The sequence below is a fragment of the Tauraco erythrolophus genome, chromosome 10, assembly GCF_009769465.1.
Source record: "Tauraco erythrolophus isolate bTauEry1 chromosome 10, bTauEry1.pri, whole genome shotgun sequence".
NCBI lineage: Eukaryota > Metazoa > Chordata > Aves > Musophagiformes > Musophagidae > Tauraco > Tauraco erythrolophus.
Window position 1 is genome coordinate 21,900,934 of NC_141474.1, and position 19,530 is coordinate 21,920,463.

General features: G+C 38.9%; 1 protein-coding gene across 1 annotated transcript in view; it reads left to right on the forward strand.

Annotated features, from left to right (window-relative positions):
- Positions 1-17,800: 17,800 nt before the first annotated feature.
- ADGRL4 (adhesion G protein-coupled receptor L4) overlaps positions 17,801-19,530 on the forward strand; it is a 75,407-nt gene continuing 73,677 nt past the window's right edge. The window contains exons 1-2 of the mRNA XM_086617559.1: positions 17,801-17,834; positions 18,343-18,405. Coding sequence (XP_086473685.1) covers positions 18,384-18,405 — 22 coding nt within the window. The 5' untranslated portion in view covers positions 17,801-17,834; positions 18,343-18,383. The remainder of the gene's footprint in view (positions 17,835-18,342; positions 18,406-19,530) is intronic.

Genomic DNA, 19,530 nt, shown 5'->3' on the forward strand with positions numbered 1-19,530 from the left:
GCATTGTGTAGATATTTGTACAGGAACTGAGATAATTTCCAGGTAAGCTTATATTTTGATTCTTTTGCCCTATTAATCCAGTTGGCCAGTACAGGGACAAGCTACTAGGGCTGAGTCAGGAATGGCTACTTTGATTCTCTGATCAGGGTTTGGTGAATATTTTCTATTTTTAATGTTTCCTGCATATTGCTGTTTCCTTTTACCCACTTCTTTATTTATGATTGATTTCATGCTAGTGTACTAGGAGGATAATTGTGCTAGGAATTGTATACAAAATACATGTTAATTTTTTTCAAGGATATTGTGCGTACGCTGTAGGCTATAATTGTTTTGGAAGATTGCACTGAATTAGAGAGAGTACTTAGATTCAAAATGAGGTGGTATTGTGCCCTCTAGGACTTTCAAGATGTATATTTAGATCCTGCCTTGACAAAGACTCCTTACATAACCTTGGCATGTCCCCTCATCTCTCTGTTCTTCACGTTCTCAGCTACCCAGCCAATACAGAAATACTCCTGTCTTTCATCTTTTTGGGGTAGATTGTAGCATGCTTACGTGTTTTGCTTGATTTTTTTCCCTACACCGGTCACCTTGATTTTAGTTGGATAACTTCAGTGCATGAAAACTCTGTGAAAGGCTTTTTTTTTTTCAAGCACTAGAGCTCATCAGCTGTTTAAGCTTTAACCAAAATAATTTTAAAGTTATAGGAATTATGTTGTCTTCAAGAAAACATTTTTCTAAGTAGTACATCCCAATTACAAAGCTGGAATTGAATGACATTATGCTTTAAAAAGAAAACTATCTGATAATATTCTTATACATTGTACCAAAGACATAAATGTTGAACTTTTCCCCCTGTAAGATTAATTACCTTTATTTAACCCATAAGCACTGCCCAGTTGTTTTCTTTCAAAAGTGCATTTCCCTGTTATGAGAAAATATGTTATTTTTATCTGAGGTGCTTAATATACCATATTGTAATAACTTTCCCAAAATGATCAATCTTCAGCCTTAAAGGTTATTTCACTTTAGTGGGCAATGTACCACAATCTCTGCTGCGTTTGATCCATTTGAGCTGTGGAGTTGGTAAGATTATACATGGTTTATACTGCATGGATTTTTAATGTTTCACACGTTAGCTCTTAAAAATTGCATTCATATCTGCTATATTGATTTTTGTGGGTCCCAACACACAGTACCAACAGAGTGGCTTTGCCAAACTCTTCTGATGAAAAGATGATATAGGAATCCTCAGCAGGGGTAAAGATAACCACAGATTAAAAAACACTAGCATCCAGTTGACCATTTTTCTTGAGCCTCATTGTAAGCTTTTTTTCCTTTTTATGATGGCATGCACAGTATAACTGCCTAAGGGCACGCTTATTATAGACTGTATTTTAAAGCTGATTAAAAATAAATTCTCCATGCCTGTCTGAAACTTATTCCACAGAGAATCTTGTTTCATATCGGACGAGTAAAAGGATCTGTTGCTTAGTTAACTAGGTTCACCTTTTACCTCAGCGCACATTTAAAAACTCATCTCAAATTTCCATTACACTTCATTTATTACCCAGTCTTTCTACTTTCATCAGAGAAAGCATTATAATGACTGTGACTTTGAAAAGTTTTATAACTAATATGTGTGTGTATATATATATATTATTCTATTTTATTTATAATCCATATAAAAATTAGGCTATCAAGTCTGACAGAAAGATCTCGGTACCGTAATAAACAGACTTGTCTTCGCAATCGCTCTGCAGCACACAGGACTTGGCAAACTGTCAGATGACAGGATGAAGAGGTAAAGCGCAGAATCTGCAAATTCTGGCCATGCACGTGGGAATAGGTTCTGGGCTTTCCAAGAACTTGTGGAGAAAATGAAACTTGGCAGGATCCACGCAGAAATTCGTTTCATCTGTTTTCATTTTACACTGTCTGTCATCTAGTTTTTGATCACTAAATGAAAAAGAAAAATGAAATTCTGCCATATGCATTCTATAAATTTCAATTTAGCTATCAGGTGTCACACCTGCCACAACTTTGCTTTTTGCTGCATTTCAGACAAAAGACATAATCGTTTGTTTGTGTTACCGATGTTGGTTTGGGAAAGTTTATTTATGGTAGTATTTGCAGTAAATCTGCTCGTTTCCAACCATCGCTGTGTAAACCTACCACTTGAAATATAGGCAGTTATGTCAGTTTGTATAGGAAACATATTGTATAATGTTAATTAAATAGCAATATTTATATTCTCTGCTCCTCTACTGAAATGCTCGGAGCCCTGAAACTGACTGCTACGACATTTTGAATAAAGTCACACTATACAAGATACAGGCCCAGATTCTCCTAAATGGGGAGGCACAGTTTGCATTTCACATTTTTTGTTTGTCTGTCCCCACTGACCGTGTGTTCCCCTGGGGCACTCGTATTCCCTGGACAACAAAGGCTTGTTTGGGTGAGGTCAGTGATGGGCTATTGGGTGTGTGGCCATTCCACGTTGCTGTGGTTGTTTTGACCATGAAACACTGGCTGGGTCCAGCCCCTTGTCACCCACCCTGGGATGCCACAGCCCCACCACAGCTTTGGGCTTTGGTCTCCAAGACGCTGCCCACACCCTCCCCACACCCACAAAGCCTCAATGCACCTGCATGATAGCAAGCCACTCACTCTTGACAATCTCTCCAGACTAATTCTTCATGCCTTCAGAAGGAGGATTCTCTGCAGGGTAAATTTATGCTGTTATTAGCCAGCAGGATTAATGGCAACAAGTTATCTCTGCATGAGCTGTCAAATATATTTATGTTGGCACTTCTTCCCCAATCATGGTAGTTTTTTTCTAGAAAAATATAAAAAATAAACTTGAAAAATCATTAAAAAAGAAAAATCTCCTTGCAAAGTATCAGGAGAAAGCTAGAGGTAAGTGAAATTTTGTTGGAAAACACTGATCGGATGGCAATGAATTTTTCCCTGGTTTCATTTCAATTTCTCTGAATTGTTTGTGTCAAGAAGAGATGGATCGAAATTTAAATAAAAACTGAAACAGAAGTCAAAATGCTTTGCTCTGATTCAATATCTTGATATTTCAGTATTTTAAATTGAAAGGACTTTTCTATTTGAATTTTTTTTCTTTACTATTTTAATTTTTAAAATGATGTGTTATGTTTTCAGGCAGTTCATGCTTTCTCATTTTGACTCAGGTTTTTTGGAACTGTTCCAGGTTTTTTGAATTTGCTGGAAAATCTGAAAAGCTCTATGTGGTTATACACAGAGTAGAAACATAAGCCTATTGATTTACCTTTTTTATTTCCTCTTTTTGTATTCTCTTCTTTAAAGAATAAATCTCTGAGCTATAATGTGAGACCAGGTATGCAACACAAAATGCAAGCATAATCTATTAAACTTTATTCCAGTAATAAAACACAAATCATATAGCAGTCATATTAATGAAGCAGCACGATACCATGCATCATGCTATATACCTGAGTTTTGTTATTTTGGATTACAGGATCGTGAAGTTGTTCTTTTTTATTTAGGTTGGGTTTTTTTTTTGTTTGGGGATTGGAGGGAAGATTAACAAATGCATTCTAGTTCAGCTTTAATTTATACCATAATTTTTAATGAAACTTCATTGCAGGATTTTATACTTGCCCTTGGATAGGTAAGGATTTTACAGGCTTTCCATTAATTACGGTAATTTTGAAAAGTTCTGATTCATGCTCTGATAAATGTTGGTCCAGGATTTGAGAAAACTATAATTAATTTTGAGGAAATAAGGGAGAGGATTTGTAGGGTGAAAGTGAACATCTGTATATTGACTTACTGGATATACGATTTTTGAAACCAACCCACCTGAGTTATAATGAGAAAGCAGCTGCGGGGGAAGTTGTCGCGTTGCATACGGATAAGCATTGTGCAGATGGGCCAGTGTTCTCCTTGCACACATACAGCCATACACTCCCATCATACCCACCCAAAGGTGAGTGCATCACTCAGTATGTGATTCATACATTTATTAGCTTCTTACAGCAGAAAATTTGGACAAATGTCATTATATTAATGCTAAAATTTATTTGGCAATGAAATTAAAATAACAATTAGCCTAAGGTAGTCCTTTTTTTTTTTTCTTTGTCTTTGATTTCTTGGTATTTCACAAGCTTAGGTATAACATATTTTGTTGTAATTTCTTTCATGGAACAATGGCAAACCTCTGTACTTTGATGATGTTCAGTCACTGCCAGCCTCATCTCTTGCTGTCACACACCTCTGCTACTTCAACAGCTCAGCTGATGACAGCAGTGCCAGCGCCCATTGCCAGGCACGTTCCCACTCACCTTATGAGTCAGACTTTCTCATGTGTCTTTCACAGGAAATCCACTTAAGTGTAAAAACATACGGTGTATTATACCTGCATGTCTAAGGAAGCTCAAGCACTATACACCTATTAATAAAACTGTTGAGAGTCAAGTATATCAGAGCAAGTATCTCCTCCTTTCTTATAAACTGACAGATTTCATCAATTAAACTCCAATGTTCTATTCATAGCTCAGGTTTTTTATGATACAAAGATTTGCATTCCAATTAGCACTTGCAAAGAAAGTTTTTATGTTAACCCGATCAGTAGTATTTCCCCCTTCTCAGTGTCTATCTTATTCCATGGAGACTGCCACAATGTGTCAGGAAGAGTGTCTCTCTTACCTTCTGATTGAACAAAACTCTCTTAGGCTTCCTTTGAAATCTTGAGGGCTTGTCACTTGAGATGTTATTTTTTTAAGCATGAACAAATCTTGTCAGCCTAAGCTGAGAAATCAGCTATATTTTATCAGCACTTTGGGATCAAACTTCACATTCAGTATTCAGCACTGGGTGCTGTATGTGAGACAAAAATAGAGGTTACAGTCTGCTTTAAGAAGACCATCTCTGGTGGCAGGGGGGATCAGTTTCTTACTGGTTACAGAATATGTTTACAAAACAACAGCTCAGATGCTTCCATTTGTGTGATATATAAAGTGTTTAATATCTTGCAACACTTGCTTATTTATGTAGGCCCATTATTTGAATTAACTACAGCTTCTTTGACTTAAATTGCTTTGAATCCACACACAACTTTTTAAAGAGAATTAATTGGCATCATAGGTCTTTTGTAATTAATCCTCCTTAAGGCTGAGGTAATGCTGCTTTGCAGCAGGTCTATCACTTACCCAATTACGCACTGATTGCTGCGCTCCCTAGTCTTCCATCTGGACATCTGTAGAGCTCTGGGACTCAAAGAGCTGCATGCTCAGTCCCATCTGGAGGAGTTTCACAAAAGCAAACATCTACAGGATGTTGTTGGGGTAAATAAAACCAAGATGGTAATTCCTGCTCCTACTCCCAGTGCCAAGTCAAAGGAAAAATGTGACAGTGACTGAAGACAGAACAGGACTAAGCTTTGGTCGGTGCTCCCAGTGCCTGCCCATTTTCTTGGGCAGAGAAACAGAGAGTACTTTGGCAAGTCGTTCTACCAGTGCCCACACACAGTGTGTTTACCAACACACTGGAAAGTTTCTCACAAACTGCCATAACCCCAGAGGCATCCAAGAACAGGTGACTGGCTCACAAGATAACATAAAGGGAGAAACTCCACCCTTTCTACACACATGTTGAGGTCTGACCTGGAGGAGACTTATAACAGTGATGGTAAATTATAAGACCTGGCAGACAAGTGAGAGCTCTTTGTGCACAGCCATTTCTCAGTCCGTGCTGCGGAGCTTGTAAAAGCCAGGGATGGAAGCTGGGTTCCAAGACCGAGCTCTGCGTCAGTGCTATCTACAGTGCAGAGAGCGCACTGGGTCTGAAACACTGCATGGCATCTGCAACTCAGAATGTATCAATGTGGGCATCGATGGGCTGATGTCTGAATTAAGAAAATTTCTTAAGAAATTTCAGTAATTTTTAAAGCATACTTTGTACTCTGGATGCAAAGTGAGATCTGTGGATGTGGATGTCATAAAGGAGAGTTCATGGCAGAGCAAATGGTTTGTTTTAGCGTGCTCATTTCAAGACAGGTTTCATCCTTAGAATTGTCTTTCTCACCAGGTCTTCTTCCATTTCTGAGGCAGTCATTTCTCACCCAGTGGCAGCACTGTATATTACTGGCTGAATTTGCTTAAAGCCTTTAGCAAACATTCACACTACCCAGTACATTCCCCACTTGTTGCTGCTGCCTTTCGAGTTTAACCTCCTTCAGTATTGTAGGCAACGAGGGTATTCCATCCCTTTAAATTTGGGGGAGAAAAAAGGTTTTCACATAGATGTTCTGTCACGTCAAATGAGCACTAAACAGCTTGGCAGGATCATCACCTTCTCCGGCATAAAATTCTTTAGCACTGCCTTTCCTTCCAGGGTTGCATCCTAGCAGGCATTCACAGCTCACGAAGTTAAGCAGCAACGTTGCACTTTGTGAGAGCATTTGCAGAGAAATGCCTCCAAGGGAAAAAAAGAAAAAAACACAAACCACACACTGCTTTTTACTTCATCCTCCAGATTTCCTTCTCCTGAAACCATAATGCTACTCCTTCAAAGCCACAAAGCCAAATCCATCCGACCGTGTGAGTGCCAATACAAGACATTATCCTGTTTATATTAAAGATGGCTGTAAGTGAGCAGTGTGTCTTCCAGGCTGCTCTCATGGCAGTTTAGAAATGGAGCTGGCAAAACACAGCTGAGTTATGAGAGAAGCATCATGGCAGTTTAACACAGCAAGTATCAGGCCTCCTGCCAGTTCTAGGAGGCATCTCATAAAGCATGGTGAGAAAAATCACAGAACTAACATGCGAAAGTTTGCACTGGGTTTCTGGCCAAAATTGCCACCTATGTAGTCAAACAAACAGAAACTGTAAATGAAATGGTTAACATGGGAATTTCTGTAAATCAGCTTTAGGAAGTCATGGAAGCATTTACTTCCTTTTAACATAGTCTCGCATTGACTTCTTTTTCTCATGTTAAAATCCCCATATAGACAGGCCTAATATGCTAGTAAAACTTCAAGATAGCTTAAAGTTTAGAAGCCTTCATCTTCATCCAGAGTAGCTTAAATCAGCTTCTTTTGGTCTTTTATGCATTACATCAGAGAGCGACAAATATTAAACATTTCTTACTTCATCTAACATCTTAAGCACACACATAAATATATATTTTAAAGAAATGCTTAAAACATCTTTTTCTTATAATATAGACCAGCATGAGAACACTGAGAAAAGAATAACTTACAAGCATGCATAACAACCACATGTCAGTTTAAAAACCGTACAATAGCTAGACATGAAGAAGAGTGTTAAGGGATTATATGTGGAAGCAATAGCTCTAAAATTTGTATTATTGTAGGTTTAAGTCCCACAATTATAATTATTTTTAATGGTGTTTTTATATGCTATTGAGTAATAGTTTGTCCACATCCTGGCTCTTATCGAAGGAACTGCTTGTGCAGCAATTGTGCTGGCAACAACCTCTAATATAGTTATGGTCACTTAATTAAATAATCTGGAAGTTTACTTTAGGTGTCATTTAAAATTGAAATTTCAAGTACGTTATTCTACCATGTTCTCTCTCGGTATTGTTCAGTAAAATGCTGTATTCAAGGAAATCCACGAAATTACAATTCAAAGCCTATGATAAGAATGGATTAGTTTTGTACCATTTTTAGCTCTCATTACAATTTTTGTTGCAATACTAAGTCTACACATTGAGTATAAAGTATATCAGGCTTTAAATTCAGTGATAAGTCATTGTTAGGGACAGAGAATTTTGTGATAACACAGGCAGAAGATTAATCCACTCTGATGACAGCCTTGCAAGTCTATGAGGAACAGAACACAGAGTGAGATTTATCCATTGCATTGACAAGGATAGTAAGGGGAATGGGAAATGGAACAAAATGAGTCCATTTGTATGACAACCTAAGACTATAATCATATGGTTCCACTCAAATCCTAGAGTAATGGACCATAAAGAAAAAAGCATAAACAAGGCACATCATTTAAAACTATATTGTACTCATCAACCTTTCCAGTGTCGGTAGAAAACATAATCAGGAAAGAAAAATTAATTTCAGTCTGCTAAATTACACTGTAAATGCAGAGGGGATACAACAGAATTGTTCAAACGGTTATTCATGTGGCTTTCATAAGTTCGAATAAATTCATTCTGCTCTGAATTCACAAAGATGAGACTATCAAACTAGATCCTCAGCTTACATAAAGCAGCATAGTTCCCTTGACTTCAGTGAGCTCAAAATCTTAAAATCTCCAAGGAAACCCTCTTCTTGATAGGGAGGCTTTGAAAATACTGAAATAAAAGATAATTTGAGATACCTAGGGGAGAATTTTAAAGCATGGAGACTGGCAAACAATGTGAAATATAGAATAGCAAATGTACATGTGCATCTCTCACATCCCTGTAGTTCCCTGAAATGCACTGGAACTTCTCATGCACATCTGTTTGTGTGTCCAGATGTTTCTAGGATCACAGCTGTAAGGCTGTAGGGAAAGGATTTGTGAGCTGAAGTCCTGCATATCATCATTAAAACTAAAGAAACTGTGGTGAGTGTTGGGGTTATAACACATATAGTATATCATGCATATACTACAAATCTATAGTTAGTTTATTCTTTAAGTAATTAAAACAATGCCAACTACGGCATAGGCAACAAGTAAATATGATGTCATTGCTGGAAAGCTCTTGAATGCTTTGTCTAAAGGTCAAAAGTAGAATTACATTAATTTAGTCATGAACCTTTGCACTTTCTCATCTAAACAATGGAATCTCATTTTCATTTCCTTTTGCTTTAAATACGGGCGTTTCTGTGAAGGAAGTTGCATATGAATATCTGCACGTCTCCTTTCCTGCAACCTTATGAAAAAAGCTGTATCGTATGGTATAATCAGCACTGACTGTGCCACATACATATAGCAGCAGTGTATTTTGAAAATACTTAAAATAGTTAATCTGATAAAACTGAATTAGTAAGTGAAGACTTCAATGTACCAGTACAAGTAGTACATGAATAGACTCATGGTATTTCAGTTCTTTTAAAGAACAAGTCCTATGGCCATGCATAAGCAAAATTTCCACTAACTTTAGTTTGCAGGCAGGAATTTATTCAGGAACTGCCTGCCATACCTGGGAGTTCACATAGTGAACTATATATGACAGAAGTAGATACATATTTCATGCTGCTTTTTGAGCATTGCAGACTATACACCGTTCTGTTTTCATCATTATACTAACGTGCAGAACAGAACTTAAAACAATTTAGGCTAATCATCCAAAAGGCCAAATGGTCCTCTATGAGTGTGTGTGTGAGAACTTTTGACATTGTGTTCACACAGAGCTTAATGTGGAGCATAGATTTGAATTTACTGAAGTGACTGAAGAGGCTTCTTGTCCTTATATGGGCACTTCACACTATATCAATGCTACTTAAAAATAATAAGGAATAAAGGATGGGAAGAATCAAATTAACTGCTCACCAGCTACCTCCATTCAACCTCTTTTTGGCATATGGAAGTCAAATCAATTTAATCTCTGCTATAGCAATGTTTCTTACGCATTGTGTGACAGTATTGCAGATTCCCTGCCTTATTCACAAGCTTTGCTTCTCTGTTTTCCTTTTCTAGCATCTGTGTGGATTTCAAAGATAACCTTGAACTAGGTTAGCGCTGCTGTGTGACATGTAACAGAAGTGGTATCAGACTGGACTGGTTCTTAACTGCTATTATAAAATACTGCATTCTTTTATGACCTTGATTTATGACATATCTTAGACATTATTTTAGAAATACAGGGACTCATGCTTAAATAGAAGCTGTGCCTCATGGAAGCAGTACAATCTCTGCTGTATGGGTGAGGGAGACCGTTACTTCTTGAAACTGCTAAGATCAACAGGGTCCCTCAGAGTCCAGTTGCCTGCCTGGGGCTTCATCTGGGTGGGCAGCTGCAGAGAAGAGCAGAGATGTCGTGTCGGGCACCTTGTTAGCAGGAGCTGAGAATGGCTCAGTTGACCAATACCAGGTAGCACCTCTACAACTGAACCTGCTGGGAGTCCATAATCCCCTACCAGATGGGACCGAACCAGAACGCCAGGATGCACGGAGCAGTCAGTCCATGAGCCAGAACAGTTGGAAATAAGGGATTAGTCAGGAGCCAGCACAGATGGCAATGGAGGGCTCATCAGGACAGACACTCTTTACTTGGCATTGGGTGGGTGCCGATACAAATGGCGAATGGGATGTGTCAGAAACGCAGCTCTCTTCTTACCTGTCATGTGTCGGATAGTCTCTGCATGAGAAAGGGAGAGGTCTTCCAAAACACACTGAACACACTGTTTAGTTTCTGGGACTCTGTCCCCTCCCTAGAGATATCTCTTCTACCCCTGAAATGTAAGATTTGCCTAGAAACATGCCGGTTGAATTTTGTTTGGAAGTATTATTTGTATATGGGAGTAAAATGTGAATTTCCTGCATGCGTTTGCACTAGCAAATCTTTAGCTCTTGACTGTTTGCAGAAAGTGAACAAGGACTAGTCATGACTGCTGTCAAAGTGGAATTTGCTTTTAACTTCAAATGAATATTCATGAATAATTTCCTCCGCTATTTGCTCACCACTCATATTTAATGATATGGGAAATGGGATGAATAACAAGGTGCTGAAATTTGCTGACAATACGCAATTATTTAAGTTAATATAAACCAAGGAGCAAAGTAAGGAATTTCAGGAGGAGCTAATAAAACCTGAGTGACTGAATAACAAGATACCGGATGAAGTTCAATGCAGACAAGTACAAGATAATGAACATTGGAAGAAATAATTTGAACTATTTGTACATATTGATGGGACATGAATTTGCTCTGACCTCTCCAGGTTAGAATGGACGTACTGTCCAGTGGCAGTGAGGAAGGAAAAAAGGCTGCAAGTCACTCCTGGGGAAGGGTGAGTCCAGATCAGAAGGATCTCTTCAGTCCTGCTTCAGCTGTAGGCAGGGCTAATGTAAGACAGAAATAGTGAACTCTACATGTCTGTGCAGGAGTCTAAGCCAGGAAAAAACTCACTAGATTTATTTTTTTATAATTAATTTCTCATATTTGGGATGAAATTACACCAATTTAAGTGAAAAGGCAACTCTAGAGGTACATAGCCAATGATGATGAAAAATACAAAGTCAATGATGATAAAATAAACAATTCCAGAGGAAAGGCCAGACACGTATGAAAAGTGGCCTGAAGGATGCAAGTTAAATAGCTTACTTTTAGAGTCAAAAGAGCATCAGCATCATACAAAATAATATGCAACTCTGTGATGGGCGTGTTTTGACTTTTCTCAAAACATGCCACAACCCAGCAGCTAGCATTAGAGAACAAACAAGTTTAGCAATAAGTGATTAGGTTTAAACTAAGATGCTAAGCTTTTCATTGAAGCAATTGAGATATATTGTTGTAGTGGTGGTCTCTAGCAGAGGGTCAAATCAGTATACTACAGGATTTAATTTTAAACTGCTTCAACAGGACTTGCCAGAGCTTAGCCATCAGTGCCCTAACACCACAGGAACATGAGCCTCTATCATGAAAAAGTGAGTGAGAATATGGCTTTAAGTCACTGTCCCAAGCAGCAACAAAGCCTGAACTTTTCTGTAGCTGCTGTGTAGTACTGGGGTCCAGAGGAAGCTCTTACTAGAGCCAGTCCACATGATCAACGTGGTTTGCCAAGTGACTGGGATGTTAGAAAAGCAATCGGGTAATAGCAGGTACTCCTGAGGACCTGTCCTTCCTGTTCCTTTGGCTCTTCTCTCTGTCAAAGTATTGACCGTGCTGTCATTGAGTGGAGAGGCTTCACTTGTTCTCTGTGGGCTACTCCCAACTTTTCTCCAAACTTTACAGCTTCCCAGTGAACTACAATGTTCTGAAAACTTGAATAAAGTGGCAGATGATATCACAGAGAATAATTGTTTTCTTACAATTTATTACAGAACACCACAGAGAATAATTGTTTTCTTACAATTTATTACAGAATAATTGTTTTCTTGGCCCATGCATCACAGAGAACCTTCTGCCTAGGAAAAGATAATGCAAAAAGTCAATGTTGATACAATTGTTGGTTTAAATGCAGATGTTGTGTTTTGACTTAAAGCACCCTTGGCAGTTCCACTTTCCACTCTAAGTCGTAAATGATTGTTTAATATTTTCCTCTTCTGAGAATTACATTTTTCCCCACAATGGTCCTCAAACATTTTCCTTCTGTAAGAGTTCTAAGATAGGAAATGCATAAATTCCTGAGGAGTCACTGGGAGAAAAGAGGAAGGGATGCAGCTGGGGGGATGTGGTGAGGAAGGAATGGGGGCAGGGGGAAGAGGGCTCTGGCAGAGCACAAAAGCGGCACAAAGCCAGCACTTCTAGGAGCTATTAACCAGGACATTGATAACTGTGACGGCCTGAGAGGATGGAAAAGAGCATCTTCTATTCCAGCGTTGTGTATACGCTATCTGACTACAGTCCTCTCCATCCTTGTGACTACATCTAGCTGGTCACACCTCCTCCTCTGCTCCCTTTGGTCCTGCATCTCTGCAAGATACAACCCCACAGCAGCTAGAGGTTCCTGGAAGTGTAGGACCAAATCTCAAGATCATAATTTAGGTTCTAGTCATTCCTCAACAGACATGGAAGTTAATTCAATAAGGACCCAATCTTCTGCAATAATTTAGCCACTTTTTCTACCTGTTACCTGAGGAGAAAAAATCCAGGATGGCTTTGTGGGATACTGGCCTGCTGGAATATTGACTGGAATGTTGTGAGAATAAACACCTGGACAGGTTAGGACAGTGATTGCCACTACTTCAAGTCTAAAACTGTATGCTAGACAAACAAGAAGTGTCAGAACTCTTCTTCCATGTAAGTAAAACACATGAAAAGGTAATTGTGGTCTTCTAGGAGCTAGCCTGGTTATCTGGTGGTTAACATATTAGCACTGCACTGTAAGAGCCCTTCATGTCTAATGCTTTGGTATAAAATGAGTGCAGATTAAAAGCAACAGGTAATCTGACATTTCATTGGTGTAATTATTCATGGGATTCACTGTGTTCCTCCTGCAGAGATGTGACTATTGTTAGCACTACCACAGTATGACCAGTCCCAGGAGAACATAAACAGATATGGAAACTGAATTACTTTATCCCTTTTAGCTGTGAGGATCTTTGTACTCAGTCTGTACATCTCTTCTATATTATAGCAGGTATGGAAACAGACCCCAATTTCAGGGCAGTTAATCTGGCTTTCAGAAACGCTACATTCACTTTAAATTCCCTCATTTCATGACTTCATCCAAGGTAAAGCAAAGAGCAGAAAGAAACTGGCTCTGAACACTGAAATGTGCAATTTCTTTCACATGACCACAGCTACGCAGATTTAGTAAGATGTGTGCATGCATATGTTTATATGTGTTTGTGTGTTTATTGCTTCAGAATTGCCTAGAGTTACATCATCCCAAGAGATATATTCAGCCCTGTATGCTCAGATGAAATATGATGTTTGCACATAAAATTATAAGGATTCATGAGTCACTCAGACAGGAAGGTGAGATGAGGCAGTTATAAAACAGATGCTAACACTACTTTTGCACTAGAGTCCTCTGAGGTAGGCTGCTCTATGATAGACTAGGCTATGCCTAGTCTAGTCTATTCCCTGGATTTTTTATTTTAAAATGATTTTAACCAACAATGGAAATTCATTATTTTGATCTGACATTTAAGTATGTTTTCAATTGTATCCAGTTCTACTGACTAGAAAAAAAAACAACACCACCACTATAATTGCTCTAGTGACTAGGATAAATGAAACATTTCTGAAATATTATTAAGACTATCTAAATCCTTAAAGTGATAGGACTTGGTTTGAAACCAATAAATTAATTTGATATTTTAAAAAAACTCACAAGCGCCAGAGAAGAATCCTTATCCAAGGCATTTGTGCATCCTCAGTCTGTTTTACATCCCATTTTCCTTTTGGCAGCAAACTTGGCAATTCAAGTGAACAGTCATTTGTCAAAAAAGCAAAGGCTGAAAAGAAAGATCGTGATTATCTTTTTACTATTGGCATTAAATATTTATCAGCCTAATTCAGTAATAGATACACATATGTGCTTACATGATAGAGATAAATGGGTGTGTGCATACACGTGCATGTGGCCATTCTTCACATACAGAGTGAATCATATCAGAGCACACTGTTGATAAGTTAGATGCCGGTGCTTGAGGTTGCTGAGTATATGTGGAACTCAACAGCAAGGAGGCTAAAAGTGTATGAACCCTATCTGGAGCATTCAGGATCTCTCAGTCTAATATCCACTCTCACCATCCCCTCTCAGGATGATCCATAGTGGTCCAAAAGAGAGGTCTGCATCCTATGGCAGATAAGTTTTTAGGATGCCCATCAGATGACATCTTTTGTTAAGTATCTACTGGCATACTTAACTTGTAATATGAGAAATAAACGTATATCCTGATATACCACGCTTGATTTTCCCCACTGTTATCTAAAACTGCAAATGTGATGAGACTCTTCGATATATATCAAGCTAGCAGTCCAAATTTGATCACACCAAAGGAATAAATATCTTGAATACACAGGGTCATATTTATGTTCATTTAAAGGAAAACCACCTAATACTAGCTCTGTTCAGTTTTCGGTCCTTTGTTGGTACTACAGGCAGTTTCTGGAATGAAAGCAGTTGCTCTATATTTATCCATATTTATCTTTTGAAAGCTACCTAAGACTGAGCTCTAGGAATTGTTAACTTCCCTCCCTCATCAGCTGAGGGTGTTAGTTTCATAGCATTGTCTGCACAATCAGCATCCCAATTACCTTTCAAACCGCTGTGAATAAATGCATTTCTTTACAATGCAAAGCTTGGAAAATATCCAGTAATTTCTAAGAGCAGGCTGATGTTTTCCTATCAGTTCACCAGAAAAAAAAAAAACAACCACTTGAGAATTCTATAGTCACACATAAGATATTGTGATCACAGTGATCAGTAATCAAAAATGTGTGGTTTGAAGTCAAGCATTTTAACCTGTGTATATTCATTTACTTATGCCCTCCTAACTCAGTCTTGCAAAGACAAATGAGCCCATTTATGAAATGAACAACACATTTAAGTATAGAATTGGGGCTTTGCATGTGTAAGAATGGAAAGGCTGTCTTTTAGAGTGTTTCCACAAACCATTTATTTTTAATGCTGTTTTATTTCGAGGCAAGCAGGGATGGATTCTGCAGCACTGACATTCCACATTCTTGTACCCTTTTTAATTAGTTTAGACTTGTTCTCCAGTCTTCCAGGAGTTTTCACGTTTGTGCATGTCCCTCCTCCATGCCCATAAAGACAGACACCCATCAATACTTCTGTTTTATGACACCTCAATATTTTTTTCTCAGCATATTTTGAAAATTTTGACAGCACAAGTTTGAAAGTGTCTGCTTTCTCATGTGTTCACCTGCTCATCTCCACTTGTTTAACTCCTTATCCCTATATGCCAATAGATATTATCAGTAAATCCTCCTGGTTTAATCTTCAAATGTCTCAGAAATCTCCCCTTTTCTCTTCATTCTCCCCATAAAATCTTTGTCAAGTCCATCCTTCTTCACATCCATGCCTACTGCGACCTTGCCGTCTTCAGCCTCTAACTGACACTCACATTAGCCATTTTTTAAAGTACTCTAATGCAAAAGTAATCCACTGCTCCTAGTATTGAGATCTCATTAAGATATTCCTAAATCCCTCTTCTTCACTGTCTCCCTATTGCCTTCTAAATCTGATCAAAGCTCCCTTTATCACCCAGAGTTCCTCTTGACCTAACCTTCCTTCTTCTGTCCTTGCTCTGTTCTTCTACATCTTTCTTCTTTATGTGTTCCCTCCTCACCCGTTGCCAGTCACAGTGTAAACCATTTGCCAATTAGACCTATGCACCACCTTTGATGTTGTCCACTGTACCTGTGAGTCGACTAGTTCAGCTATACCATTCTAGATGGAAACTATCCTCATCTGATTGGCATAGTCCCCTTGGTAAGTTTGAACTATTGATTGGTAAAAAGCAAGATATTATCTGCTTTTCTGTCAAAAAGGAAAGGAGGTGTTTGTCTTCTTATAGTGAGATTTTGGGGTTTTTTTTCTGAGTCATCCACAATTTATCCTGTGTCCGTAGTCCTTGAATCAAAAAAGGAATTAAAGTTTTTACTATAAATTTGCTATCACTATGATTCATGAAATTGCTCTCCAACCAGTCTGTCCCAAGACCCCTTGCAGAAAGCTGATGTCTAGAAGAAATTGAAATGTACATCTCTGACTTCTCGAAAAATGTTTCCAACTCTTAAGACCTGAATTTTACATTGTGACTTCTTGCTCTCTCCACTCACTTACTATTAAACACCTCTTAGCTTGATTTTGGGGAGCAAAAATACGCAGGCTAATAAGATAAAATTTCTGCATGATAGGATTTCCAAACCAAGCCCTTAGTAGCCAGCTGAATTTCAGTAGCAGGATCTGTAAGTCAGAACAGACAAGTCAAGCTTCCAATACAGCGCATGTCAGCACAAAGGACAGGACATGCAGATCAAAGCTCCCCTCAAATCATTTGACTTTCTGTTCCTCTGTGTCTCCATGCATTAGATTACAGGAAAACTTAACAAAACAAACTAACTCCTAGTCCCTTCCTCTCTTCCTCTTTAAGTCCTCGCCCTCCTCGCAAAATCAAACAGGAGAAAAACAGTCTTCCTACACCTGGACCCTTTGTTCGTTATTCTGCGGTTCATCGAAAATTAACATCCGGTTACTAGAGCTTCCTTTCTCTTTGCCAAGGTGCTACAGAAGTCCTTTGTGCCAACCAGACACCTACGTGCTATTTCTACATGCCTCACGCCTCCCTGGCCTGAGTAGAGTTTAACTCGTTGAACTCCAGCCAGTAGTGATCATGAAGCTGGAAAATGATGGTGAGCAAATAGTTCCTAACAAGTTTAGAAAAAACATTGCCACGTACACATCCACTGATAATTTCTAAGAGCAGGCTGATGTCTTCTCATCAGTTCCCTACCAAAGTCTCAACTTCAAAACTTTCTAGCCAGACATGAGATATTTTGTCACAATGACATTCCACAGCCTCATGTCTGCTTTATTTAGTTCAGAGATATTCTCCGTTCTTCCAGCAGCCTGCTTGTTTGTGCATGTCCCTCTGTTTCCGTCTATAAAGACAGGCATACATCAATGCTTCAGTTTTACCATGCTTCAATATGTGAGTGATCATCTCCAGGAAGCTGGGAAATGATGATATGCACATCATCCATAACAAGATTAGAGAAAATATTGCCATGTCCATGCGTAATATAAGTACATGCTGAAGTCTTGTCTATTAGGATACTATAATGAGGATAGAACTGCTCTCATATTTAACACAAAGACATGCCAAACACTTTACCAAATTGGCTATATTGAATATGTCTTGTTACAAAACACCCTATTTCAGTCCCACAAACCCATAGAAACTTCGGCTCCTTCAGCTCCTGAGATTCCTGGCAATACAATTGTCTTCCTGCCTCTTTCCTCCCTGCCTATACGTCTTTGTTTTCCTCACAAAGCAGAGTTCAGTGGATTTCCTGTACCTCCTCACAAGCCACTACCCTTAAAGCAACACTGCTTAGCTGCAGTGAGGATCTATCTCAAAACTGAGGAAAGCAGTACGAAGAACCATTGCAGTCAGCCAAGATTGTCTCAAAAAAGATTGTGTCTTGGGGCTCACGTACATTTGGCTCACCAGGAAAATATGGAAGGAAGCCTGTAGACCATTAACTCTGAGCTCATAAACCCTGAGCTAGTTACTAATCTCCACCTTTTTCTTATCCTCCCTGATCTGCTCCACCATCCTTCTGCTGCTCCTTTACTCCTTCTGCAGCTCACCTCTCAGATCTTCACCCTTCCCCTGCCCCAGGCACACTCCCAGGCAGCTCCTTTAACCCAGGTTCCTCTAACCCTCTCACTCCTGAATCTTCTCCAGTATCCCCTGCAAGACCCAGGCTCCTGCTTCTCTTCTACTTTCTCATTGATTTCCTTCTTGTTTATTCCCTGCTTGCCAGAAGAGCAGGTCCTCAGCCCCTCCTGGCCCTTCCTGTCCTGCCTGCAAGTCTCAGGAGCTTTTGGAAACGTGAAGCTTGGGACAAAGGGCAGTGTCAGGGCTGTGCCTGCACCAGGACATTGCTTCCCTGACAGGCATGTGTACGTCGTTTGCACATGGTCATACATTTTAAGGCAAGGAGGTTTTTTCTGTGGCCCAAGGACTCTGCAGCAGGCACCGCAGAGCAACAACATCACCAATGAAACTGCTTCCATTCCTAGGTAAGTGAAATCTCCTTCCCGGGAAGTGAGTGGCAAGTGGGAAGGGAGTGGGGTCTGGCAAGAAGAAACAAGTGTGTTGGAGACGGTGGAAAGCAGCTGGGTACATGCTGGAGATCGAAAGTCTCTGTATCTTTGATCAATGCTGCTACCAGATTTGGTAGTTGCACGGTTAGGATCATCCCCAAACCAAATTCCACAGATGCTAGTCTTTATCTCACTGTGAGTTTTGTTCTGTAAAAAACAGAAACATGGTGAGTTTCTGGGGATTTGGGTTTGGTGACTTTTTTTCTCTATTTCCATCTGCTTGGGAGATTTTTAGATTTCACATGTTACGAACAGTAAAATGACAACAGAATCCCACAGGTTTCTGTTTTAATCTCTGAAAGATGGTCTGCTCTCTCAAAAACAGAGGGAAAAGATGAAGCTTAGTGATACCTAAATTGATTTGGATTATATATAATTGTTTAAATATTGTGTGTAATTTTTAGTCTTTTGAATTTTTCACGAAATTTTAATTTGCCCAAGAAAACAACGCCTCAGTGAGATTTCCTGAAGCAATGAAATCTGTAATTGTAACACTAGACTAGCAAATATCCACAATAATATTTGAGTAGGGAAAATCGGAACTGCAGTGGAAGACAGCATCCAAAAGAGTCTTTGTGTTCTGCAACTTTTGTTATGTCCTCCTAACAATTTATAAAGTACAAAGTAAAAAACTTACTTTCCCTTCCAAGTTAACTGCCTCATTTCTAAACTGTTAAAGGGTGTGTATAATTGTTCAGTGAGCCACTAGTTTTCTCGAAGGGAGAGGTTCCTTTTTTCTTTGTGTTGAAAACCATATGTATTCATACAATGGGAAAGTAGTTACACCGTTTAGAAATCATCCAGTGTATGGAAAAAAGAAAACAATACTTTCATAACATGGAAATGGTATTTTAAGAGATTAACTTTAAATAATTTGATAAGTTTTTAAACCTTAATGTCATAATGCTGTAAATACTGCGGCATGTCGTTTTAATCTCTCAGACCATACATATGTGTTAGCTACACAAGTATGGAAGTGCTTACAATAATTATAACTGATTAAGGGAACCCCGGTTGGTGTTTTTCACTTGATATGTGTAG